At 34.2% G+C, this 25,168-nt stretch overlaps 3 protein-coding genes across 3 annotated transcripts; all 3 read right to left on the bottom strand.

Annotated features, from left to right (window-relative positions):
* Nucleotides 1–978: 978 nt before the first annotated feature.
* LOC119081664 (uncharacterized protein C05D11.1-like) lies at nucleotides 979–3,461 on the bottom strand. The gene is made up of 9 exons (XM_037190746.1): nucleotides 3,320–3,461; nucleotides 3,169–3,264; nucleotides 2,774–3,112; nucleotides 2,307–2,709; nucleotides 1,972–2,215; nucleotides 1,587–1,900; nucleotides 1,351–1,524; nucleotides 1,135–1,274; nucleotides 979–1,060 (listed from the first exon to the last, which is right to left on the bottom strand). The coding sequence occupies exons 1-7, from the start codon at nucleotides 3,446–3,448 to the stop codon at nucleotides 1,478–1,480; spliced, it is 1,572 nt and encodes a 523-aa protein (XP_037046641.1). The 5' UTR covers nucleotides 3,449–3,461; the 3' UTR covers nucleotides 979–1,060; nucleotides 1,135–1,274; nucleotides 1,351–1,477.
* Nucleotides 3,462–3,528: 67 nt separating this feature from the next.
* Nucleotides 3,529–5,854, bottom strand: LOC119081584 (uncharacterized protein C05D11.1-like). The gene is made up of 7 exons (XM_037190619.1): nucleotides 5,758–5,854; nucleotides 5,573–5,699; nucleotides 5,229–5,288; nucleotides 4,846–4,926; nucleotides 4,686–4,786; nucleotides 4,305–4,502; nucleotides 3,529–3,999 (listed from the first exon to the last, which is right to left on the bottom strand). The coding sequence occupies exons 1-7, from the start codon at nucleotides 5,836–5,838 to the stop codon at nucleotides 3,529–3,531; spliced, it is 1,119 nt and encodes a 372-aa protein (XP_037046514.1). The 5' UTR covers nucleotides 5,839–5,854.
* Nucleotides 5,855–10,183: 4,329 nt separating this feature from the next.
* Nucleotides 10,184–13,837, bottom strand: LOC119081665 (zinc transporter 2). The gene is made up of 8 exons (XM_037190748.1): nucleotides 13,319–13,837; nucleotides 12,220–12,351; nucleotides 11,800–11,962; nucleotides 11,579–11,732; nucleotides 10,934–11,516; nucleotides 10,696–10,865; nucleotides 10,560–10,630; nucleotides 10,184–10,487 (listed from the first exon to the last, which is right to left on the bottom strand). The coding sequence occupies exons 1-8, from the start codon at nucleotides 13,415–13,417 to the stop codon at nucleotides 10,342–10,344; spliced, it is 1,518 nt and encodes a 505-aa protein (XP_037046643.1). The 5' UTR covers nucleotides 13,418–13,837; the 3' UTR covers nucleotides 10,184–10,341.
* Between the last annotated feature and the right edge of the window lie 11,331 nt (nucleotides 13,838–25,168).

The following is a 25,168-nucleotide window of genomic DNA, read 5'->3' as shown; positions in this document are numbered from 1 at the left end:
AATGTCAACGATATGGTAAGATTTGAATTCAAATAAAAAGAAAAAATGCTCTAAATTGCTCATATCGTTGACATGTAAAGCGTTTGAAACCACGGCAGAGTTAAGTAAACCAGGCAGGAGCGCTAGATTCGACTAGGGACCTGAATAATCCAGTAGCCATATTTTTTTACGAATAAAATTATTTAAAATATATGTCAGTGTTCATTTGAGTTCATTTTCATGCAATGTATCAGGTATCTTATTTGACGTTTCGAAAATGAACTGCTCCTGCTTGGTTTATTTTACTCTGCCGTGTTGAAACTCTAAATTTTCTGTCAGCTTTTTTCTTGAATTTTTTTTTATTCAGCTAGTAGCAGTAGCGTCAGTCGATGAACGTATTTTCACTAAGTGAAAAAACAATTAATGATGAACATCTCCTCCATCATGGAACGGTAATCTCTTTCCTTTCCATTGACATTGACTGTTTGTATGTTTAGAAAATCTTCTGCCCTTTTTGTGTACTTGGTCTTCATCGTTGCATAATTTCGAAATTTATCCTGCACGACGATTCTAATCAATTCGTAACTTTATTACTAACTTGATAACTTTTGTCACTTCAAATTAAAATTTTAAGACGTGTTGAAAACACTCCAACATTTGGACAATTTGCGTTGATGAGATCAACAACTGTTCTGTGTACGAATGTAGTACAAACACCGTCCTCGTAATTTGATGGCGTCACGAGGTATTTACGAATTTGGTTCTTACTTTTACTTCTTGATTTTGGTCGAAAGTGACTCATTATTCGGGGCCTCTACAGAAGCAATCGTCTTTTTTAGTAGGAATCTCGAGCCCATACATGTTTAGAAATGTTTTTTAAAATTTCAAAAAATTATATTTAGAACTTTCGGGTGAGGTCAAAATGACATTTTTATATTTATTTCTTAATTTTCTTTTATTTGAATTTAGCAACAGCGTACAGACACGAAACAGAAATCATACAACAATAACGTACAAAGAATTCTATTTATTAAGCAACGTCTCTTCCCATGATGTCCGATAGGGCAAATCGTAACCGAGGCTGCAAATGGATGGAAAAACATTCAATATGAATTATGTTCTAAGATAAGTTTCAAAATTTGCGACGAAACTCACTTCTTTAAACCTTCTGCTATTTTTGGGCCTTCTTTTCCATTACACACAATGGCCGTTTTTGCTTCCGTTTTCGAAAAGATTTTCGTCATATACTTTTGTGCAACGCGTTTCACATCGTCGACGGTGACGGCTGAAATTTTCTGAACATTGAAGAGGAAAAAGTTAAGTTCGCCTGCCAGCCGCGAAGGTGTGTAATTTTCTAAAATCTAAACTCACGGAAACGAGGTCCTTGATGTAACTATCGGCAACTTTTTCGAATGACAAATTTAATGACTCTTGATGTACGCTAACCAATTTTGGGACTCGATTGACAACCACATAAATTGCTGCACTTCTAGCCGAATCAATTAAATTTTGGTTCCACACAGCGTCCGGTTGAGTTAGTTCGTTCTGGTCGGAAACGGAAGTATTTTAGCTTAGACAACAGTTAGATAACGATTCGATGGTCTTACGATAACTTTCATCGATTCGTTGTATGCACGAACGACATCCGAAGCTTTGTATAATTGAAATTCGACTACACCGTCGGATGGAATAAGGAACAATCTGTAATAATAAGAATAGCCAGGACTTCGTACGCGACGCCATAATTTGTGTACAATATGCACAAGCAACAGTCAAAGCCGGTAAATCTGGATCGCTATAGACTACTCCCGGTGAATGTTGAGACACATACGACGTCTCTTGATCAACTCCAACGATTTCTCCCTGACCACTTATCGACGCCACATCGACCATAACCTCTGTATTGGAAACCACATTGAGTCTGCGCGATTGATATTAAAGATTGTTAAACGTTGCAGGAAACATCTTCCTCAATGTGAAAATCAGACATACGTTTTCGAACCCGGTCCAAAGTTGAAAAGTTTCCACGGAGCATTCAAATCCACTTTCGATTTAATTAGTTTAGTGAAATCTGCCGTTATGTGTACGGCTAGATTCGCTGTCGAAATTACTTGCTCACGTAAAATTCGAATGTCATCTAAGATCTGCTTTGCAGCAGTTTCGTCATCCATCGATGCGATGAGAGAAGTTAGGAACTTTTTCTGAATCAATGTCGAATACATTCTCGAATTGGAATCTGTTAAATGAATTTCATGTATCGATGATGAATGTAACGGCTGATATTTCAATCTTCCCAAGGTCTTATAACCATAGTCAGTGAGCCTTACCTGCTTTGTAATACATAGAGTTCAGTAAATCAATTGATGCATATTCGTGATTCAAGGCCGACGGAATATAATCGTTCAACAATGACGACGCCGCATCTTTTATCATCGTTGCATTGAATGTAGTGTATTGAAGCCGGGCCAAGAGATACTTAATGCCGATATCGTATTGCCATTGCTCCACTTGCATTAACACTGACGCTGTCTGCGAAAATGATCCACAACTGAATGACTTCAACGGTTCGGTCAGACCCATACGATAATCAAAACTAATCGTTTCAAAGTCATTGAGAGCATCCATTTCGGCGTCATGATTGATTTTTGACTCAGCCATCAATTTCAACAACAAATACAAATAAGGTCGAAGGGTCGGTTTCACATCACCGGTAAAGATTGTAATCGTTATCTAAAGCAGAAATAAATGTTCAATGCTTTTCAGTTTGAAGTAATTTTGCACACAACAAACTAACGTAAATATAATTTGTGCGACAATCGTACGCTTCCGCATAAATCGGCCACGAATCTAAGTCCAATCCTTCCGGTTGGTTGGCATTGTCGTCATTGGTACGATAAATTTCAACGTCAAAGAAGTCAATGTCTCCAATACTTGGTACAGGTACCGAAGTAATCACCGAGTCTGGCACTGGTCGTGAATTTATCGCAATAGCATCAGCCAATTCCTCTGCTTTCTTTTTCAATCCTTCTGGACCCAATTTCGCTTTGCGCTTTGGGACTAGTTCTTCATTTTCTTTCGTCAAACGGTCAAGTTCCGCTTTACTAGGAATGCCAATGGATTGTGCATATGCTGTCTACGCAGAAACAAACTGTAAAAAAATCATCCAGCTTCTTCACTACCAGAACTTACATCCACAAAGTAGTCGTCTATCAGGTTAATCCAATATGACTTGGGAGCCTTAGCGAGATACTTAAGCTGATCGATGGCGTTCATGCGATTTCTGAACTGAAAAAAATAGTTTTGTTATGAATTTTTTGTTGCTAAAAATTCATTCTCTTACATCGTTTCTTGTAGTGCCATAAAGAAAATCGTCAGCAATTGCCGCTGAAATCGTGTCATACGGATTCGTTTCTAGAGAGTTCGCATATGAGGCGATAGAATCTTCAATTTGATCCCGAATATAATCCATATCAATCTCTTCGGTTCCTAAAAGATCAGGAAATTTGTAAGTTCTTAAGTTCTCGATTGCTGACTCATGTCACATTAGGTTCACTTACTTTTCCTATATTTTCGCAACCACTTGATCAACGCTGGATACACCAAGTGTGTCTTATCCAATGGAACATCAAAAAAGTGAAAGTAAAGAGTGAAATCGTAAACACCTCCGGTGACACTACTGGAATAGAAATCTTCCGGTTTCGCACTACTGGCTAGATATGGCAACAAATATTCAAATGCCGTCAATTTTCGGAATCGGACGACTGGATTCGGAGCACGCCACGCAATGTATATATCAGTGGCACCTTCGTTACTAGCTGGTAGTAGTGTTTTTACTGTAGTTGTTTTTAGCGCAGGCAGTCTCACTTTCCATGGTCTGGTCCATCTAGGTAGTTTTGGTTTGGATGCGATTTTCTTCTCTACTTTCTGAATGGATTTCATTACATCGTCGATTGACACATCTCCTAACACTGTTATGCAAAGATTTTCCGGTCGATAGAATTTTTTGTGATAAGCCACATTCTGTATGCGAGTACGAAATTTGCAAAAATAAAATCGTTTTCGTACAAAAAGATATACTTTATGTACAATAGTGCGATCAAATGGATTTTCATGTAATACTTTTGCGCACTAGCGCGTAAAAGTGACGTTTGGTAAAATGAAGATCCCACTACTGTACATAAAATCTTGTTTCTAACTCGTGTCTAAACTGGAATTTTACGCATACGATGTGTTGTCAACCTCGGATTCGCCTCGGGTTAACAATTTTCACATCTATTGCGCAAAATTTTCATTTAGGCACATGTTAGCAAAATATCTATTTTTACCTGTTGGTGTGTTGTATTTTCTCTTAAATTGGGCAAAGATCCACCCGTGTCGGAAGCATAACCAGAATCTTTATGCACTGTGCGTAGCAATGCCCGCCAGTTGTAATCGACTGACGCAGCTTCCATTTCGGAAAACACAACTCCCCCATCTTCTCCTTCGCCAGTCACATGATACACTTCAGTGGTGAAGGTAGATTTCTGAAAGTAGTCCAGGTTTTCGTATTGCAATAATTGTGGGCACAATTCTTTAGCTCAAGATGTTGTGAAGATCCCAATTAACAGTAAACCAAAAATCCATTTAGCAAAGTGTTCTTTATTGCAAGCCAAATTCAATTTTTTTTCTTCACTTCATGCTGATTTAGATATCTAGAATTTACTCACCGTCAATGTTGGATACAAAATGTGATCCAGAAAAACAGGCAGTAGTGCCAAAAACCCATTTTTTCCAACGTGTGAACTATAATAACACGTACGATCCTTCGCTATAAAACACCGTTAAACAATTAGATAAGGAAACTTTTTCTGTAAGAAATTATTTTACCAGTGAAAGCGTTGGTTCCAAACGCGTAGCATCGATTCGCAATTAGATTCAACGACCCTGTGTATGGATAGTCTTCACTACCTATAAATTTTGCATAATTTTGATTATCATCTGACTAGAAGGATATGTCAAATCTAGAAACAATCAGAAGGCAGTGATGAATAATATAATTCACACTGTTCTTCAACGTAGCTTTTGGTTGCTTCCTCAAACTCTGAAACTGTGAACTCAGCTGGGAGCTTGATATTAAATGTCTTCTTCTATATGCAAAACTGGAGTGATGCACTACAGTCTTTGGCATAAAGAGCTTTTTCGCCCTTGTACAAGTTTTAGAACTAGAGGAGTTAACGAAACAAACCATTCTTTTTTGAAAATTAACATACCTTGAAACACCAAATGTTCTAAGCAATGTGGTATTCCGTTGTCATCGTGAGCGTTAGTCGCTATAATTCAAAGGAAAAGTGAAGAAATTGTAGAGCACTGTCAATCTAATATTTGTAACCAACGCACTCCAAACAGGCACACGAACAGATTTAAACTAAGGGGCCCACTCGACCCACTCAACGCAGTAGTCAGAATATTTCATAAAAATTTAGTTTTTAAGTTGGACTGTAAGGACCAAAATAAGCGGCTTTTTGACCGTTAAGAAAATCTGGTATTTTGCCTGTTCTTGGAGTGCGTCGCTGTAACACAAAGCCGTCTCATGCACATCATAATAATATTTTACCTAAACAGACATAACCTCTCACTTGAGGTCCACCTGTTTTAGCGATCACGACTTTCATACCAGTTTTGGTCTTGTATTTGTGAATTGGCATAGTTTTGTTAAATAAAACCGAACTCTCCAGTTTTTGCTAAAATTTGAAATCTATTATTAAAAGCCAAGAGTCAAATATTATAGATATTATGCACCCCATACGTTGTCGCTGTTACGGTCGATGTTATTGATAAAAGTGCTGCTAAGCCAGCAAGTAGGTAAAACATAAGTGCCATGGCTTTCCAAGATGACACTCTAAATACAAAATGTAGAATAAATTTTTGCAAATCTGTCTATGTAGGTTTGAGTTGAATGTTAGTCAAAAATAGACAAATAGGTTGAGAGTTACTCAAGTTATCGTGTTTACAAGATGTTTAGATATTCCGGACCTTTCCATGAATTAACGTTTTTGCCACGAATCGAAGCATCATATTAAAACGAATCCAGACTTTTATACGTTCCGATTTGGCAACGGGCTGTGGATACATGCATAAAGCTCAGACGAGGACAACGACGAATAAACAGAATACACATGGTAAGAGACATAGTGGTCGAGGGGGAACTCACTGGCCAAAAGGGTGGCAAATCAATTACTAATTCCTTTCAATTCCTTCTAATTACCGGATTAGATTTCTCCTAATTCCACGATATTTTCTAAACTTTCTAAAAATTTTCTTTAATTTTCTAAGATTTCCTACAATTTTAAATAAAATGAACAAAAACCGTCGAATTTAATCAATTCTAGTTTCATGTTGCTGGAGCATCCAGTAATTAATAGTAATTGAAGAAAATACTAGAAATTTATGGAGTTACACACACGGAATTTGGAAAACCGACACATTTTCTGTTTCTGTGTTTTACTTGAGTTTCTCATTTGTCCATATAAAAATGCATGCAAAATTCATAAAAAACCACTAAACGACGAAACAGAAAATGTGTCGGTTTTCAAAATTCCACGAGTGAACAAGGAATTGACTGGAAATAAGAGAAATTGAAAGTAAATTAAAGAAAATACTGATAAATGACGAACGAAGAACCAGCGAATAACTGTGTGATCTTCTGGTTTTAATTTTAAATACCAAAAACGATGCGCAGATTCCGTTTTAGCGTTGCAAAAATGCTTAATGCTCCGGTAATTCCTTCAAGGATGTGTAGTCAATTAGCCGAATTGTTTCCCGTTTTTTGGTGCACGAAAAATGATAAACCAGTCTAACGTGTGCAGTGAAAAAGAACCATCATAAAAATTGTACAATCTGGTTGAAATTCACTCTTTATTTTCATAAAATAAAGAAGATCAAAGCACCTAGCAGGGTAATAGAGGTTTTTACACGTCAAATAGAGTAGTATTTTGATACCAATAATACCATTAGCTTGACCATTAGCCTTAATGGTAACTTTGCAATGACATTATGAAAAAAAAGGTATGGAAATATTCGCATATTTAGCGTGGTTTTCTGTCTTACACGATTTTTCTTCAATAATCTGTATCTAACTCTGACGAATCCATCAAACATCAATTATTTGATACATCAAATCAACACAAAAATTAAACAATAAACTAAAGTTTATCTAGGATCTAGATTATTTGTTTAGCGACCGTGCGCTTAAGTGAAAAAAACGATATAATGAAAATTGGCTCTTTACTGGCTAATCAAAATTCACATAATATGGTCCACAAAAAACTTATAAGAAGACAAAATTATTAATAAAAATAAATAAATTTTCGCGACTTTATGATATTGCTTTAGAGTTTGTCAGTTTTGACAGTAAATACCTATCGGTTTCCCAAATCTTTACAGGATATTTTTTTAAAACTTCAAAGGCACTAATTCCAAGTTTAAACGTGTCTAAAGACACAACGTTGCAAATTTTCCTTTTATAGTAACGTTATGAAACACGTGGACCACTTAATATTCGTAATATTGACATGGTTAGGTGGTTAGAAAAACCAATAATGATTACAGGTTGTTAGAATGGAGTAGCAACGACAATTTTTTTTAAACTTTCTACAGGTTGCCTAATCAGACCAAGTCCATAACGCCAGAATACAGCCCATTTTTTCTGATGCGTTAAACATTTTAGTCAAAAATATTTATGTTTCATCATCAACGTTACAGAAAATACATTTCGGCGATGTTACACCTTCCAATGCGATCCAAATATTTATATAACAAATCATGTCCTGTTAGTCTTCTAAAATTTGCTTTGGAAACGGTTATTTTGACTCGTGTAGTTGCATACCTCGCCTTCGGCTCGGATATGCAAACTCTACACTTGTCAAAATAACCATTTCCAAAGCTTGTTGCCTAAAACCCCACTTGTGAGTTCGGCTCGTATCACAAAATTGATCCCTCATGTAATGAACTACCTCCGCAGCATCCAATGTAATCTACTATTGATATATCAAAGTGGTTTGTTTTCATACAGGCAACAGTTCTACCAACTAATTCAACCTTATCAGTTCTCTTGAGCTCATAGAATTCTTATGAACATTGAACACAAGCTTGGTGTATTCGTGAATTAAATACTTCTTCCAACTTGCGTTGATCGTAATTAACTTTTGTGTACACAATACCCTAAGGATGTTACACCCTAATTTCGTTTGTTTTGTTCTCTTTTATTACATACATGAATTTTCATTGTTATCATTATTATTGAACAATTGAACGAAACACTTTTATTTGATCAGTCTGATATCTGACGTTTTCCGCTATGTAAAATTTACATTGTAAATCATAGTCAAACGTTTTAACGTTTGTTTTGACAATTTAAGCAATTTTTCCAGATAAAAATACATTATGTTACCGGTGAATACGGCCAGCATTAATGACTCGAGTCAACGCACTTCAAGCAAAAGTGCTATTAATGACAGCTGCCAAATAGAGTACTTTTTGTATGAAATTTTATCCCCACTCTTTTTACAGTGTAAAATTTTGTATGGAGCACTGTCAAGTTTCAGTACCCTATTTAGAGTACTACTTTTGCTTGAAGTGCGTTGCTCGAGTGTATATTACGCAAAACGAGAGTATATTGCACGCGTAATACTCTCTTGTAGATTACACAATGTGGTATTATTGTATTGGCACAAACGTATCGACATAAAAATGTAGGACTTATAAACTCTAGATGAATAATGATGACGACACTCATATCGGACACTATGGCATAATTAGTGTTCGGTATAATACCCTGAAAAACAGTATTTAATGTTGATATATTCACGACAATACAATAAAAGCTTATATTGACAACGTCCTTGAACGACATTTGTTTTTCGTTAGATAAATAATGAGTAAACTAAACATGTTAAAGTACGTATACCACGCAGTATGATTAAAAATCAGCAAACATTATTATTGTGAGACCGCAGATGTGAGGACAGCGACAGACCATCGATATAATATAGGGTAGATAAGTAATGTCAAAGTAATTTCACATATTAGCAGTCAGTTAGCCTTATACTCAGATTTTTGCGAAAATTTAAGCCCGTCAATTTCTATGAAAATGAGTGGAAATCTGGCTATGTGGAATGCAGAATTTAATCAATAATTTCCTCATATTTCTGACAAATCATATGCTTTATTTTAGAGGAAACCATTCAAACCTTAATCGATATCCACTGCAATAATAATTGTAAAACACTTCTTCATCCAATTCAATTCAAAGTTCAGTTCTAAATCCTAGAATGATGAACGAATGGAAATCAATTCACTTCGAGTTGCCGATGGTGGTTTTCAAAATTCAAACAATAATTTCTCATTATTTAGAGAGTTGCCTGTTTTTTTGGGGGAAAACCGAGGAAACGTTTAAATTCTATTCTAAATGTTGCATTGCTTGGGTGGTGTTCTGAACATTGAGATAATTTTAATGCATGAAGATTGCAAGACAGTTGAAATGAAATTGAATTTTGGAAATAAAATTTTTGTTGTACCCCCCAGACCTTTTGCGTATGAAGCAAGCCATCGTCTCGAACCATTTACCATTCTTCGAACATAAAACACCCTTTACAGTTCTTGTAACTATTAAAACCATTCTGTGTTCGCTTCAGAATTCAATTTGAATTTTGCAAAATCACACAGAATCCGTTTTACATTTCGATTAAAATTTTGTGATTTTGAAAAAACAACAAACAATATTCTGAATCATTAGCTAGCGATTCTAAACATCAACAAAGTCTCTAATTTCAAAAAAAATTTAATTTTTACCGAATTACCGTAGTGCTTAAAACATGAGTCCTTAAATACGAATAAATCTAATTATTTTTCTACCATTTTTTACCCACTTCTGCTGTTAAACCGATAAAAACTTACCTCATTTCCCAAAACAATTAAGTTCAAATAACGCTTATTTTTACACAATGAAGAATGGGTTCGATGATTTCATTGGTGAGTTCACGTAGGAATGAAGAGTAATCAACTCACTATTTCTTCAGCAAGTCTCGCCGTTTCTTCACCCCTTTTACATTTTGTAAAAGAAATAAGAAAGTGTGAGTACGTCGACTACTCGTCATTTTTTTCAGAAAGTGGCCGATACTCATTCTCATGTCGTCGAATTTTGAGTGCAATGATGATTTCCAGTGCCTGACTTGTCATAAAAGATCTTTTTTTTATTCAGACTCATTTACTGTTCTAAAACTAATATTAGTTACAGAATAACGAAAATAATGTACGGGTGCCATACATCTATAGATTTTTCAAAAAATATTTTCCCTAATAATACTCTTTAAGTAACAATAGAAATTAAGTTACACAAAATTCTGGTTCTAAAATGTTGTTCGTATCGTAAGCTTGACGTTCAATTTGTAGCGTTGAACTCTTAATATCGAATTTCTTTCGAGCTAACCTCGTTGCTGTATAAAGTACATACTCTGAGCTGGCGTGAGCGTCTAATGTAAAGAAAATTTACATTTTTAAAGCTGTAAACTAACGCGCGAATTCAATTCTAAAAAAAAGTTTACCTATCAGTATATGCGCCGACATTAGATGATGATTTGTGGTAACGCTCCAAACGTTAAGAAAGTGTACAGAGCTGCATGAACGAAAAAATGTTTGATCATTAAGAAAATAGCAAAATCGAAGCTGTTTATTAAGTACCATACTCCGTCGATCCTAGATAATTGTTCGTTTAAATCCGATAATTTTATACTTTTCGGCACGGCATCTAAAAGAACTGCCAGCGACTCTTTCATTATTCGAACAGTCGTGAAAATTACAATTATTGAGAACACAAATGTACAAATTGGATCGGCTATTTTTGCACCGGGCTGTTGTGAAAAGGAAAAAATCGGTTATAACACTTGACTATCACAAAATCATTATCCATGCAACTTACATAAATCTTTATAACTAAAGCTGCTACAAACACTCCAATACTTTGTATAAAATCACCTAACACATGTATCACAGCCGCTTGAATATTAATATTTTTCTTCGAAAATTCACTGGTTTGTTCTTCGCTAGTTTCACATCCGGTTTTACCATCATCTTGACCATGTCGATGCTTGTGCTGATTGAAATTGCGATCTGCCGCTCCGTCGAAACTGTTTCGGTGATTCATAGTTTCGGTTAACTTAATTTGGAGCATTGCTGATGGCGAAGCGGACGGAATGCTTTGCTTTCGTCCATCAAGTGAGGTAATCTTTTTACTAAACGAATTTGTTCTGCTATGATTGGGCGAGCGATATGAGCAAAAGCTATCACTTCTACTTAATAGAACGTTAGAGCCGTTAATATTTTGAGCCGAGTTATTGTTGCGAATGAGCTCATCGTCATTCGATTGATAGGCGTCATCACTCAATGTTGAGTACTTATGTTTTCGTATCGGTTTCGGGCTGTGCGAATGAGAGTGAGAATGTGCGTGTGACAGCGAATGAGAATGATGACCGTGACAAGAGCCGTGTAGTACGAACGCCATTCTGGAATTGTTTGCGTAATAATTCATTAGCTGTAAGCGCTAACAATGTGTTGGAAGCCTTACACAATATTCATAGCAATACCGATAGCAGACACAATCATCATTGTGTCGGCATTAATATCATAGTCATTGCTTACAAGTCGATCGATTGCCAAATAAAATAAAATTGCCGTTAGTGACCATATGCCCAGAATTGATACCACAGCACCAGCAACTTCTGCAAAATGAAAAAAAAGTTTTGTTGATGGTAATCTACTCCTTCATTTTTTAGATTTGCAACTTACCCAATCTTTTATATCCGAATGACATTCTATCATCTGCGGGCTTTTTCGCCCACCAAATCGCAATTATAGCAACAATAAAGCTAATACAATCGGTAAGTAAATGAGCCGCATCTGCCATTATTGCCAGACTTCCAGCGAAGTAGCCACCAATTAGTTCTGCGATCTAAGAAATAATTTATTTTTAGTTTTTTTTCGCTGACATGAAAGAGTAACATGAATCTGACGAATTGTGTTAGCTCTGTTGGAGAATCAGAAGCTTTCTAAATCTATTACTTCAATCATTTGAACATACATTTCGGTATGTAATACAACGTTCACCAGAGGCGAATGTGGTCGATAACTGATGATTATCACTTTTTGAGAAGGGAAAGACGCACCGGCTGTCATTTAATAGAATAATACAAAAACTCTTAAGCTTACCATAAAGACAAAGCACAAAGACGTAGCCATCATGAGTTGCCTTTTAGCCTTTTTGCTTTGTATATCTGTCGAAGCGTTAGTGTCACCATTATTGTTGTATTTACACGGCGGCTGAGACGTTTCAATAATGTACTGCAATTAAAAGAAAAAAAATCAATTGAATGGCTGCAATAAAACTTTAAGTTCCATCAATGCCAACGCAACATGATTTTTATTGTTGTGACCTGCATAATATGCGGCGCATATATTAGCTGCAAATTTGAAAAAAATATTTTAAATGAAAATTCAACTGAGAACCAGTTCTTTCTACTTTTGATAATAAATGCCATTCGACAAAGCTGTTCAATTTTCAAGAATTGTTAGGTGTATATCAACATTCTGCTGAAATCCCGTGAGGATTAATGATAATTTTTAAATAAATATTGGGAAAAATCGAAATTAATCATTGATATTCACTCAGGTGTGTTAAATCGCTAGGTCTAAGTAATGGATCGGGAAATTGTTCGAAGAAAATTAAGGAAAGTGTACTTTATGACCGTGGTAAACGCGATATGTTTTTTTTGAAATGCATCAATAAACATTGGACTGTATCGTCAATTCGTTTAATTTGAAACCTGCGCCGTAATTACATGATAATCTTTAAGTCAACAATTCATTTCGAAATTAAATTATTCTGTTTTGATCACAATTTACTAGAATTACTTAAAAAGCCATTACAATATTTATTGAGCATATTGTATAGCTGGTTATCGTGTCGGTTTTAAACGTGACCTGATAATTCGCGACAAATATTTTTTATACTTTTCAGCAATGTTGATTAGGTATTGACCGATTCTATTATAAAAATCGAACGGTCAATAAAAATAGGTTTTTATCGGTGTTAAAGCAGACGAGCGGCGTTATAAATCTTGCATTTTTGAACGATAGTAAAGTATATAACGATTACACGCTTAAAGTATTTTTACTCGTTTGAGATTAGTCTAAAAAAATGAAAGTTATCGCTAGTGCACGATAATAAAGTGGGAAATACGTCTTGCGCGTATGAGTGTGTATGGGTCAGTCATTCACAGATCTACAAATCTTTGTGTTCATAACTTACATCTTTAATAAGTGGAATATCTTGGTCTTCATTTCCAGAATATTGAATGTAACTGCTGCCATCGTCATTGCCCACACTGTTATCAATGTAATCAGCCATTGAAATCAGAGATATTTTTTATTATTTGTGTTAAATCGGTCGACGTAACAACCGAATAACCGAATCATTAATTGAATTAAATTTCGACACTTCTTATCAACAATTTTAATTTCTTTTTAATTGATTTGCCATTTAGAAAACATTATTGTATTGTATAGCAACCATACGTTGTATCTATACACACAGACAATGGTCGATTTTATTGATGGGACGTTTTTTTTTTAACAAAGCACGAAAAGTAAACGTTGTTATTGTTGTATTTATACAAAGTAAATAGCCGACAGTTAGCTCATTATCACAAAGGGGACAAATGAAACGATTTACAATCACCAGCCATTTGGTGATATAATGCTTCTTTCAATAGCAGAACTTGAATGAAGCAGAGTTGTGAATGAAAAATATTTATCTATTAATAACATTTCATACGTTTCCCAGCTATTGTCAACAGTAAATCCACTGAACTGTCTGTCACATTTGTTTGGCTGAACTAAATGGATGCGTTCTTAGCCATTTTGAAACGGCGGAAGCTTTTTCAAACAGGGAAGTTGTTGTAATTAGATTGATAAAGATAAGCACGGGTGTCTTTTCTGGGAGGGCAATATATCGGTGCACATGTGCCAGCATGTGAAAATAAAAAATAAATAAGTCGACCCGCTCGACAAACAAACCCACTGTTAGAATTTCGTTCCACTCCTGCCACTTTTGCTTCTGAGGAGGTGGGCCCTAATGCTAGGTTCTGAAAGAACAGGTGAAGAGGCATAGGAATATAGATTTTTAACACACAGAAAATTTTCTTCTAAGTTTGTACTTTTGTGTACATTTAGCAAAGACTCAAACCAGAGCTTCCCCCACTTAAATGGGTTCATGTTAACTATTACCAGAAAATTTTTGATCATAACACCGAGGTCCGAGCTTTCATGTCAAAAGAAAATCTGAGGAAATTTTATTTTCATTTTCATTTTCACTGACGATGTTTTAGCTTGTTTTAAAACCTCAGACGAAGTCCGATGGGCCTTTACAAATCATGGGACAGAAATCTTACAAATTTTCTCACAGCAAAATGTACTGTTTTTCTAAGTAAATTGTAGACTTTCTTCCGAATAAACGAATATTTACATCATGCATCATGTTCTGCCGAAGTGTCGAGACCCACCAATTATCCAAGAATTGCTTCTATGCTTGGTAAGATTTTCGACCCATGTTCTAAATTGACGATTCTTTCCTATATTGGCGTCTCTTTTAGGTACGCCTTTGTTCCACTGCGATGCGGGATGCGCCCTTTTGTAGCCACTGGAACAATGGTTAGCGTTTGATTTAATAAAAGTTTCAGATACGAATGATTTGAAGAGGATTTCTCTCCTGCATCCTGAGTTAGACGCTTCGTTTTTCAACGAACGTAATCTAACGGTCAGAAAATCTACAAAATCTCTAGAACACTTTTTAAACAGTTAGGTATTATATGTGTAACACACGGAAAATGTTTTTGTGGCACGAGGGAGAGGTGGAATAAAAACTTCACTTGTGTTACGCAAGAGTTTTATATCACTTACATACAATAAAAACGTATCCATTCAAAAAGAAGCCGTTTTAAACATTCATAAAAACATTGGTCTGATTTTGGTTCCTCGAAATGATATTCTAACTAGCCAGAGGCAATTTTTTTTATACCTTCCAGTCATATAAGTGTACATATGTTTTAATAGCGAACATAATCAATCTTCTCCACACTTGTAACGCACACTGTGTCGCAGGTTCCATGTGTCTTAAATAAATAATATCAAAATTCGGAGCTACAGTCTTCGACATTTCAAATGTCTCACTGTCATTTTTTTCAAAGAATGTCATTGTGAATTCGCAATGACACAATGAAATTCTCAGAAAAATTTGACAGTGAGACATTTGAAATGTCGAAGACTGTAATTAACTAATAAAATCAATAAAAATTTTCGGAATGGAAACAGAGACTTACGTCACGTCTTACTCCTTTCTTGAACGATCCAATATACTATGCCTTAGTGTAGCCACCTTTGCAGCAAAACATCTCATTTGCCGCATATACAAGCACTTAAAGCAGCTATTTTCGAGTCGTAAAAATTTCATATTTTTGGTTATTTTATTATCGGCTAACCTAGTTATTACTGTGTACCTTCGCAAAGGCCTTTCATGTGCAAACACAGTATTTTCGACTCGATAATAAAACGAAAAAGAACAAAAATACAACAAATTATATAGCCGAATGATCAAATCAATTGATAAAATGCATTTTAATCATTCTGCGCATAGACGGGATGAGGTGGAACGTGCGTTTTGTGTAGGCTGTAGAAGTCAATGGTATTTTACATCAATTCTCTATATTTGATTTTTCTGTCTGAATCTCACATATAATTAATTTTTGGTCAGTCCATCGCTGATGGAATTACATTGAAAGACAAAATATATTTTGTGTGTTTTGTATCTTATCAGCGAAATTAATCGATCGAAATTTAGACTACGAAGAATATTATTGTCATTTGATTCACTGGAGACAACAAAAAAAATATGAATGATCACCACCGAGCAAAAATTCGATTTACAAATTGTTTCACTAACATAACACCATCCATCAATTTGTACACCTACGCAACCTACACACGGTGGACGTAAAATTTTAAAAGTCGACAGAAGAAGCAAAAATATAAAAAAAAGGCCACGATCTTTCGATCTTTAATAAATTAATTCTTTGGCAAAGATATTCACGTCTTTCTATTTTTTTTATATTAAAATTACAAGATCACTTAATTTATCAATGAAAATCGATTCATTGATCATGTGGAATTTTTTTTCACAACTTTTATTCATATATTATAAACATATGCCAAGTCGTAGACAAGTGGTATAAGTGATCAAACCAACTATAACAACTCATTCGGTATTTTCGTTAACGGAAATTGAATTGTTCGAAAAGAACCAAAGAATATTACATGCCCTCTGTCGCGTCAAGCCAATCAAAATTAATATAATTACCAGTTCGTTGTATCCTTTGAGAAATGACAATTGTATTTCAAATCTGTTACTTCTTTTGTTAAAAGTTTAATTCCATCATTCGTATTAACACACTTTTGACCATTCAAGGCAACATTAAAGAGAGATCTTTCGCTTTTATCTACTACAAGTTTAAAATATTCATAACATTCAGCATTAAGTTAGCAAATGCAGTCGATTTACACAACGAAAATTTCCGTGCGCAAATATTTATATATATTTGACAGCAAGCATTTGACAGAATCCCACTGCGATCATGTGTAGTAGGATTCTGTGTTTAGTCACGGGTTGATAAATATTTTCACTAGCAGCAGATAAAATCATCACTGATAAAACTACATACGTCAGGTACGTATAAAATGGATGGCAGACAGCTTTACTTCGGACGCGTTTGATGCTAACGTATGACATGTACGTCGTACATGTCCAACGTGTAAACATACGAGTAAACGAAAAGTCACGAGTAGTGCGTATGATTATACGTCGGATATGTGCGACGTACTTGTCATATACGTTAGCAGCATACCCAAAGTAGGACAGAAGAAAAGCTGTCTGTCAGCCATGCCATTTTATACATACCTGAGGTAATGTTGTTTTCTCAGTGTTGTTGCTAACACGTTAGTAAATGAGGTTGTTTTTCGCACACGATGTGTTGCTGAACTCGCTTCGCGTATCGGCAACCTCACAGCTAGTGCTCAAAACAACCGCATTTACTAACTCGTTAGCAAAATAGTTATTTTGGTCATTGTTAAATAAAACTACTGAGGATGTGTCTAGTACTAGAAATGATTTCTGTTCATCATGAATCGATTTACAATTTGTAAACATCAGATTGTGTAAAACAATGAAGAGTCCAATTGGGTAGATCTGACTATCAACGGTAGACGTGGGTTGTGGATACAAACCGTCCATAAGCCAAACGATAAACCAAACTTAACGAAAATATTTTTGTCTTTTCTCATTGGTACAAAACTTTTTTTTTTCTTGAATACAAAACAAGAACTACCAAACACGATAAATATTCTAAAATCGAGAATAAAATTGACATCATTCGAGAAACAAAACAAAAAAAATTAATAACTTCTCATACATCTAGATAACATAGAGAATAACCGATATTAAATTTATGAAAAGTTGCTTACATGTCTATTTCGTTCGATATGATATAAATAATAAAAACGACAAAACTAATGTACACCTCAAGAGACGACGATACACAAACACCATTCTCTCGGATAATAATAACAAGGTATCAATAAACAGAAATGTGACATGTCATCGTTGACAGGGGACCTCCTAAAGATTTCAACAGAAGATATCGATGAGTACAACAATATTCTCGTATTTTTTATAACTCTGTTTATTATGATTGAATTAAGATTTTCTTACAATTTTTTTTTTACTTTTTTTTGAATGATTTATTTACATGTTTGAACATTTGGTTGGTTGAGATTAATGAGAAAGATATCCGATTGATTAATATTGGTACTGTTCGTTAGTTCTCTTAAAGTCAAAATGTCAACTTGGATGGGAAAGTTTAGTGCTGGGTGTTCGCCAAAGAACTTAGTAAACTTCCTATGAATATATACGTCCCTCAAAGAGAGACGATGTTCATATAGAAGAACTACGAGACTGAGTCTTTAAGTCTGTATAATATCACATGATTTTTGCAGGTCCGTATATATCATTCCGTTCCTACAATTTAAAGACCTCCGACTAATGTTGTCTTATATAGTAAATCAAATGTGAAAACAAATGAAGTAAAAGATTTAGTATCAACAAAAGGCCTTTAAACAGTAAAAGTAACAATTATAGTGAGATAATATTTCTAGAAGTTTAAAATGGTGTTGAAGACTATTCTCTTGCCTGTTTTTAGATGTGTTACTGGAACACAGAAAGTTTATCGTTGTCTATCGCTCCTTGAATTCTAATGAATTTTCTTATTTTCTTATTTTCTCCACCCATAATAAAGTTGCTAGAAAATTACACGCTACTTTGTATAGTATTTAATAATAGTTGGATTCAAGGTCATAATAGTTATTTATGAAACAAGAATCGTACGAGGCGAAGCCGAGGTTGACAAGACATCTGGTGCAATAAAATACCAGCATACGATTCGTGTTTCATACAACGTTTTATGCAATTCAGTGAGCGAATTCCCCAAGACTTCAAAACAAACCACAAAAACAAAAGTGTCACTAAAAAAACTTAAACAGTCGTTCTAACAGTATTCCTAACAGTTGTTATTACATTTGATGAATATATGATTATGATCATGTCGATGTATTTTGGGTGTGATAAATTTTTTTTCGCACTCATTTAGCGTGCGATAAATTTTTTTCGCACTGATTTTTGGATGAAATAAAACTGGTTCATATGACACTGCACACAGGCTGCGTAAGTATCGAATTCGCTCACTGAATTGCATAAAATACTATTAGGCACCTCGGGATCATAAAGTGTAAATTTTGCCGGATTCAGTCCGTACTTTCCCACCCGTTACGATACTAAAAAAAACACGTAACCTGATTCTATTTCTTCTCCTAACTATTGGTCATTTATGTAATCAATATGATTAAACATCATTCATAGAGTTATATCATTATAAAAAATGAATTTAATTGAAAAGTTTCTATTGCAATTAGAATGGTGGCGGTTAGAAATCATTTCTTTTTTTATACAAGAATAAAGGCCATTATTAGGTTAAATTACATAAATTTTAGGAAAATCGCATGCGGTAGTTTTTTTTATATTGGATATAAGAGTCTCTTAAAATATGAATGAAAAAGGAATATAAAATAATAACTTGATAGATGTGTTAACCTCATAGAGCAGAACATCTTTCTAAGAAATCTGCATTTTAATGTCATCAATCATATTTTTTCGATTCAAAAAAAATTCTGTGTTAGAATTTATTGAAAGAACGAAAATCGGAACTATATAAATTATAGCCAGAGACATAATTTCATAAACGTATCATTAATTTATTTATTAGAACTTCTGAAAAATAAACAAGAGATTGGTGTAACAGTGAAGGTTTCCATGTTAAAAGAATGTCTTTTTTTATGTTATACGTATTCCATGGAACATGTGATTTGAATTCTTTAAAATAATATGTCTCTGGGATTGCGTGTTAAATTTGTAAACTAATTAAAGTAATTATTGTGGTAACAATCTATCTGCACAAAATAAACGTTGTCGCTAAATAAAGGTCGCTGAAAGGACTTTTTGCTTGAGAATTCGTTGATCTTGTGAAACAATAAAAAGGATTCCCAGAGAGAGGAGAACCCTTTTCTGTTATTTGATGTTGGAACGAAATGTCTGTTTTTTTTTACCAGATTCAAAACTTGTCTCCCCATATACCTCAAATCAATAAACTATTAAGTTTGAAAATATACCGTAATTATGGGTTACAGTTTTGATTATTTCAGTTCACATCAGAGGGGTGTCGCAGCATATTGCATTTACATAAATATGCGATACACAATGAAACGAGTGTTTGTTAGGGGTTTGTAAATGTTGTTATGGGCGTGTTAAATAGCGGCAGGGGGTTGCAATCTGCAAAACTGAAGGAAAAAATAAATAAAAATTCGATGAGAAGAAGAGAACGATTGGAATAGTAAGATGCAGTAAGTTTAAACTAATTGTAGAATGGAGAATGGTTCTGTTGTAGAAAAAAATCAAAGAGTTTACATAGAAATTTATATTTTCATTGATTTATTTATATGTTATTTAGTAAAGTAGTTAGCATTTCCCTGCTGGTATAACTTTGGCTTTCATCGAACGCTGTATTAAATTTGATTTTTTTCGAATTTAACATTCAATTGGGTGCAGATGACAAACTTAATTTCAACATAACAACGGTATGATTGGTCTCCAGCAATATAACCTTTATCACACCGCAAATCTAATAATCTTTCTAATATCTATCTTTTATTAGTAGCTCCTTTGTGTCAATCGATCAAGCTGTTATTATTTTATGCTGTAGACAAACCCAGTGTATAATCATCGCTGATACCGTTCTGGTATGGTTAAAAGAAATGTTGTTTCATTTATTGAAAATGATGGGTATAAAGCATCTTTTTGTTTGGCGCCATCATCCAGTTCTGCAAGTCATCATTTTTATTTACACATTTTTCTTAACTAAATTCAACAGTTAGGCATTGAGCTGAAGGAATGAGATAGAAATCAGCAAATTCTCACACGAATATTATTCCGGAATCAGAAAATTTTTATTATACCTTAGATCGATGTCATCTCTCGTATGGGTCTGCACATTTTATCTTTATTTATCGTTTTATTATCTGCGTTTATAGCATTGGTTTTTCATATGGGACATGTAAAGGTATGCAGAGTGTACAATCTGAACATTTAATTGTTTATCTCTGTTACATCTTTGACGACATTACGAAATGGGCTGGCATATACCCTAAATAGGAAATAAGACAAATTGTAAATGAAAAGACGTTATCTTCACTTTTCGATTTGCCATGATAGTCGAATAAAATTTTTGTTTTTTAATAATAAAAAGCTGACCATTTTTGAAGGAAAATTTAAGAATTTCGCTTGCTAAATTCTTTCATGAAAATTTTAGTACATTACTGCTATAAGGCTGTATATAAGAGACGTGTACGTATACGAGAGCTTGCGCGTCAAAAACTTTTTTTATTCGATGAAGTATTGAAATCCTCAGGTCACGTTCGAAAATGGGTGGTATCGGCTCAACCATCTGGGAGAAGTTATCGAAAGAAGCATTTTCTGCTCTTTGTTAACACAACAACAACTAGAGTAATTCTCAACCTATTTTTAAAAAAATGTTTGGTGGAGAATGGAATTAATTTCTGAGGTTAGGTTCCAAGATAGATTATGTTGCTAACAGAATTTTTGTATCTAGTTCAATAGTATTTTTCTTGTTATGTGATTTTGCCTTGTAAACAAAACCGAATAAATAGAACAAAAATTAACGAGTGAATTAACGCAAATCACACGAGTTCAAGTTTCATTAGTGTATAGACAACGGTTCGAAGATTTTCAATGAAACTAACCAGAATTAAATCTTCAGTGAGAGAATTATTAGACCGTTCTAGTTGTTCTTCTTTGTGAGTAATTCTCAATAGAAGCCTATTCTACTCTTGTTTACACCATAACTGGAGTAATCTCAACGGATTGGTTCAACAATCTGGGAGTAGTTCTTAAAAAAAGCTTTTTCTACTCTTTGTTAAAACGATCTGGAGTCTTGTTATTTGATTTTGCCTTGCAAACAAAACCGAATAAACAGAACCAAAATTAATGAGTGTGAAATTTGAGGCCAGAGCGAAGCGCATTTAATTTTATACAAAATTACATTTCATTGAAATAAATCAATAAATCATTGTCAATAAAAATACTATTGAGAAGCTCAGACAAACAGTCAAGGGATCTGACCCACCCAACAGGTGGGACCTAGTTATTATAAGTCTGTGTTTTAACTTGTAATTTTCAGGTCGAGTCCCCACACATTTCGTGAGGAAAAGTTAACTATAATTTCTGCATTTATTATAGACCTAAGAGGAAAAATTAAAGAGTTTCGTTACAATAGATTATTCTGACAGATGAATACAATTTTCATCATCCTGCAAGTAAGCTACTATCGGAAGGAACGATACGAATATGCGACGATCTCTGGCGAGTGCACTGGTATATTGCGGAAATTATGATGAAAACATTGAAGTAATAGATTCTGTGCTTTACATATATAAAGTAATAGATACAATGCGTTTTCAGTTTATATATAGTTCATAAGATATTTACCGGTCAAAAGAATAATTTTAACATATTTAATTCAAAACCTTTTATCATGGCTGATCAGAAAAAAATCCGAGTATCAGTCACAATCAGTGAAGATAATACTCAGGTTTAACCTTAATACATTATTGCAGTACGGTACTGACTGGCGAATTTAAATGTACACGACCGACTCATATTCTTCAAGTGTTTTTCTTTTCTCATTTCAAGATTGGATCGAAGAAATCGAAAAGCTCTTCACATTCTTAACAAAAGTTCCAACAAAATTGGCTGTAATATTGTCTTATTAAAATTATAATTTTCATACACTTTTTTTGCTCCTTTAATCAATGTGTTTAAAGTTCTTTTGTATCTTCCAAGAAGCGAGTTTAATGCAGAAAAAAGTCTCAATCCCAAAATCATAACTTTTGCATCTGTGTGTTGTTTTTTCTTCATTCGTTTCTTTTTTTTCAGCAGAGTCAAAATTAAGTGAAAAAAAAGTATCAAAAACTCTATTTCCCAATGTTATTATTATTTATTTTGTTGAATACGGCGTCAGTTAAACAGAAGTCAGTATTTATATGTATAGACAAGGCATTGTGTAAAAGATTACAGTGCTTGAGAATTATGAGCTCAGCACTTTTTTTTAATAATATGACGAGTTTAACATTTTCGAGAAAGAAAAAAAATGTAGATGAAATTACAGAATTATAAAAAAACAATGATTTACTTAATTATTGGTTCGGTCTTTTTGGTTAGCGCGTAATTGAAGCGAAAGGGAGTAAATTGTATACAATTGAGTAATTGGACCAAGGCATATATTTCTTTTTTTCAATAAATTCAGAATTTGTTTGTTTTATTCTGACCTGAATATTATACTTGGCAAGAGAATTACAATTTGAGCAATTTCATGTGTAAATTGAAAGTGCAAGCCATAACCAGAATATCTGCTTAGCCAATATTGTAGACTTTACGTTTGTCTAAGATAAATATTTGAACATATTAGACCTTATTATTTGCCGCAATTCAAATTGGATCCGATCTTATATAAACTTTCAGAGAAGCATTGACTTTAGTATTATTGTTGATTCTGTTACTTCAGTTAATCTGAGCATTGTCAATCTATCATTTCATTTTTTTGACACATGTTTTCCTATTTAAGTCGACTTCACCTAAAGGGATATTATTTAATTTTGTCGTCATTTTCGATAACAGATGACACTGCCAACCGTAACCGGTCAAACAATGTTTCAATTTCTACTTCGCTAAATTGTTTCTTGGAAGGAATAATTGATGTGTTTCTTGTGTGAAGTTTCTTGACCGGAGACGAAGCCGAGTTCAATTAAAATACAAATCATTATTTCATTTGTCATAACTAAATTGAGAGGTGACGCACTTCCATTTAATACATTTAATACATTTAATACAATACAAAATCAGTAAAACAATCCTCTGAAAATCCTTTTCCTCTATAGGACAACCCTTAAAAATCCTCAAGGGGGTTGTCTTTTCGAAAATCCTTTGTCAATGAAATTTACAAATATCTTACCCTCGGTATAATGTACTATTATCAAGTCATGTATTCAACAGTTTAAAACAAAATCTTTTCCTTCGTTTGTCTTAACAATATTTGATAGCATCTTATTTTAGACTAATTTAGCTAATGACTTATTTTTGCATTCCTCAAAAGCAGACGACCTAACCAGCCTATGAGTTCTATCACTATGACTTAAAATTATTGGCATGTAAAAAATTCAAATTTTAGAGAGTTCAATCCCTTCGTTTCGTCGAAAACAACATATAAGTGTTTTCCGAGCAAATATTTAAGCAAAATCTAGATAACGTAATTAATATATAACCTCAGACATAATCATATAATCCTCGAATCATTTATAGTTATCACATTGTTTGGTATTTTGACGTATGTTTTATATCCAGTCACGTGACTATTAGTAGGTTTTAAGTGATTTGTAAACAAATTTAGGGTGTTCATGCATTGTTCGACGGGCACGTGTTAGTATCGTTATTCTTCCACACAAATGGACATGAATGAAGTTGAACTGCTTGAACAGTAAAATGGAAAGCGAATGGTTCAGCGTGTTTTGTTTAGATGTTTGCTTGTGAGCATTTTAACATCAACTTACCTTTAATATTACATATGGAATAATCAGAACATTTTCATTTTATCAAAGGGAATCATAGCAAAATATGAGAATTTTATGTTGCGAGGGGTATTATGCGCACCTTCAATTGTATTTGTTCGAAAAAAACAATCGACTCGGTTTTGGTATTATTGTGATAATAACAAGCTCAGCATACAAGAGATCATTTATTTTTTATGAGATTGGGTGTATGCCGCAACAATGCGATAAGTTCCAGTTTTTTTTCTGAATATATTTCGCAGTCGTTATTGTGGGAAAGTTTTTTTTTTCTGAGCACAGAGATTTGTGAAAAGATCTTTAAGATACTCGCTTGGAAAGGTACAAAGTCCTGACATCTAACTGTTTAGAAACGACATTCCGTATTTGTCTATAATATAATTGAATCGGTTACTTCTTTTGTTAAACGCATTGCCTAATGATTAATATCTTTCACTTCGTCTGCTCAGACATTGTTTTTGCTACAACTGACTACATTTTCTGGAGCACCCTTCTCAGTCTTTGACAAACCGCCAGCGTATTCTCATATAAATATTACAGAATCTTTAACTTCATTAGTTCGACCATGCTTTTTGATTGTTAAATTTACATAAGTCAAGGCTAGCCAGAGCTCATCGCGTTTCCGTCATTGTTCGAGGTGTATTATAGAGAAAAATGAAAAGCAAATAGTAAGGAATCGTACAAAGATGACGTGAGGCTATTGGGTGGTAGGCTATTGCTGGCGAGTTTTACGAGTAGCGGTTGTACTGACATAAAATTCTGTTATGTCGACAATCACCAGAACTGCAAATGAGGTATCAACGGAAAG

The sequence above is a fragment of the Bradysia coprophila genome, unplaced genomic scaffold (assembly GCF_014529535.1).
Source record: "Bradysia coprophila strain Holo2 unplaced genomic scaffold, BU_Bcop_v1 contig_358, whole genome shotgun sequence".
Lineage (NCBI taxonomy): Eukaryota > Metazoa > Arthropoda > Insecta > Diptera > Sciaridae > Bradysia > Bradysia coprophila.
Note: the sequence above shows the minus strand (reverse complement) of the source record. Positions and strands in the feature narration are given on the sequence as shown.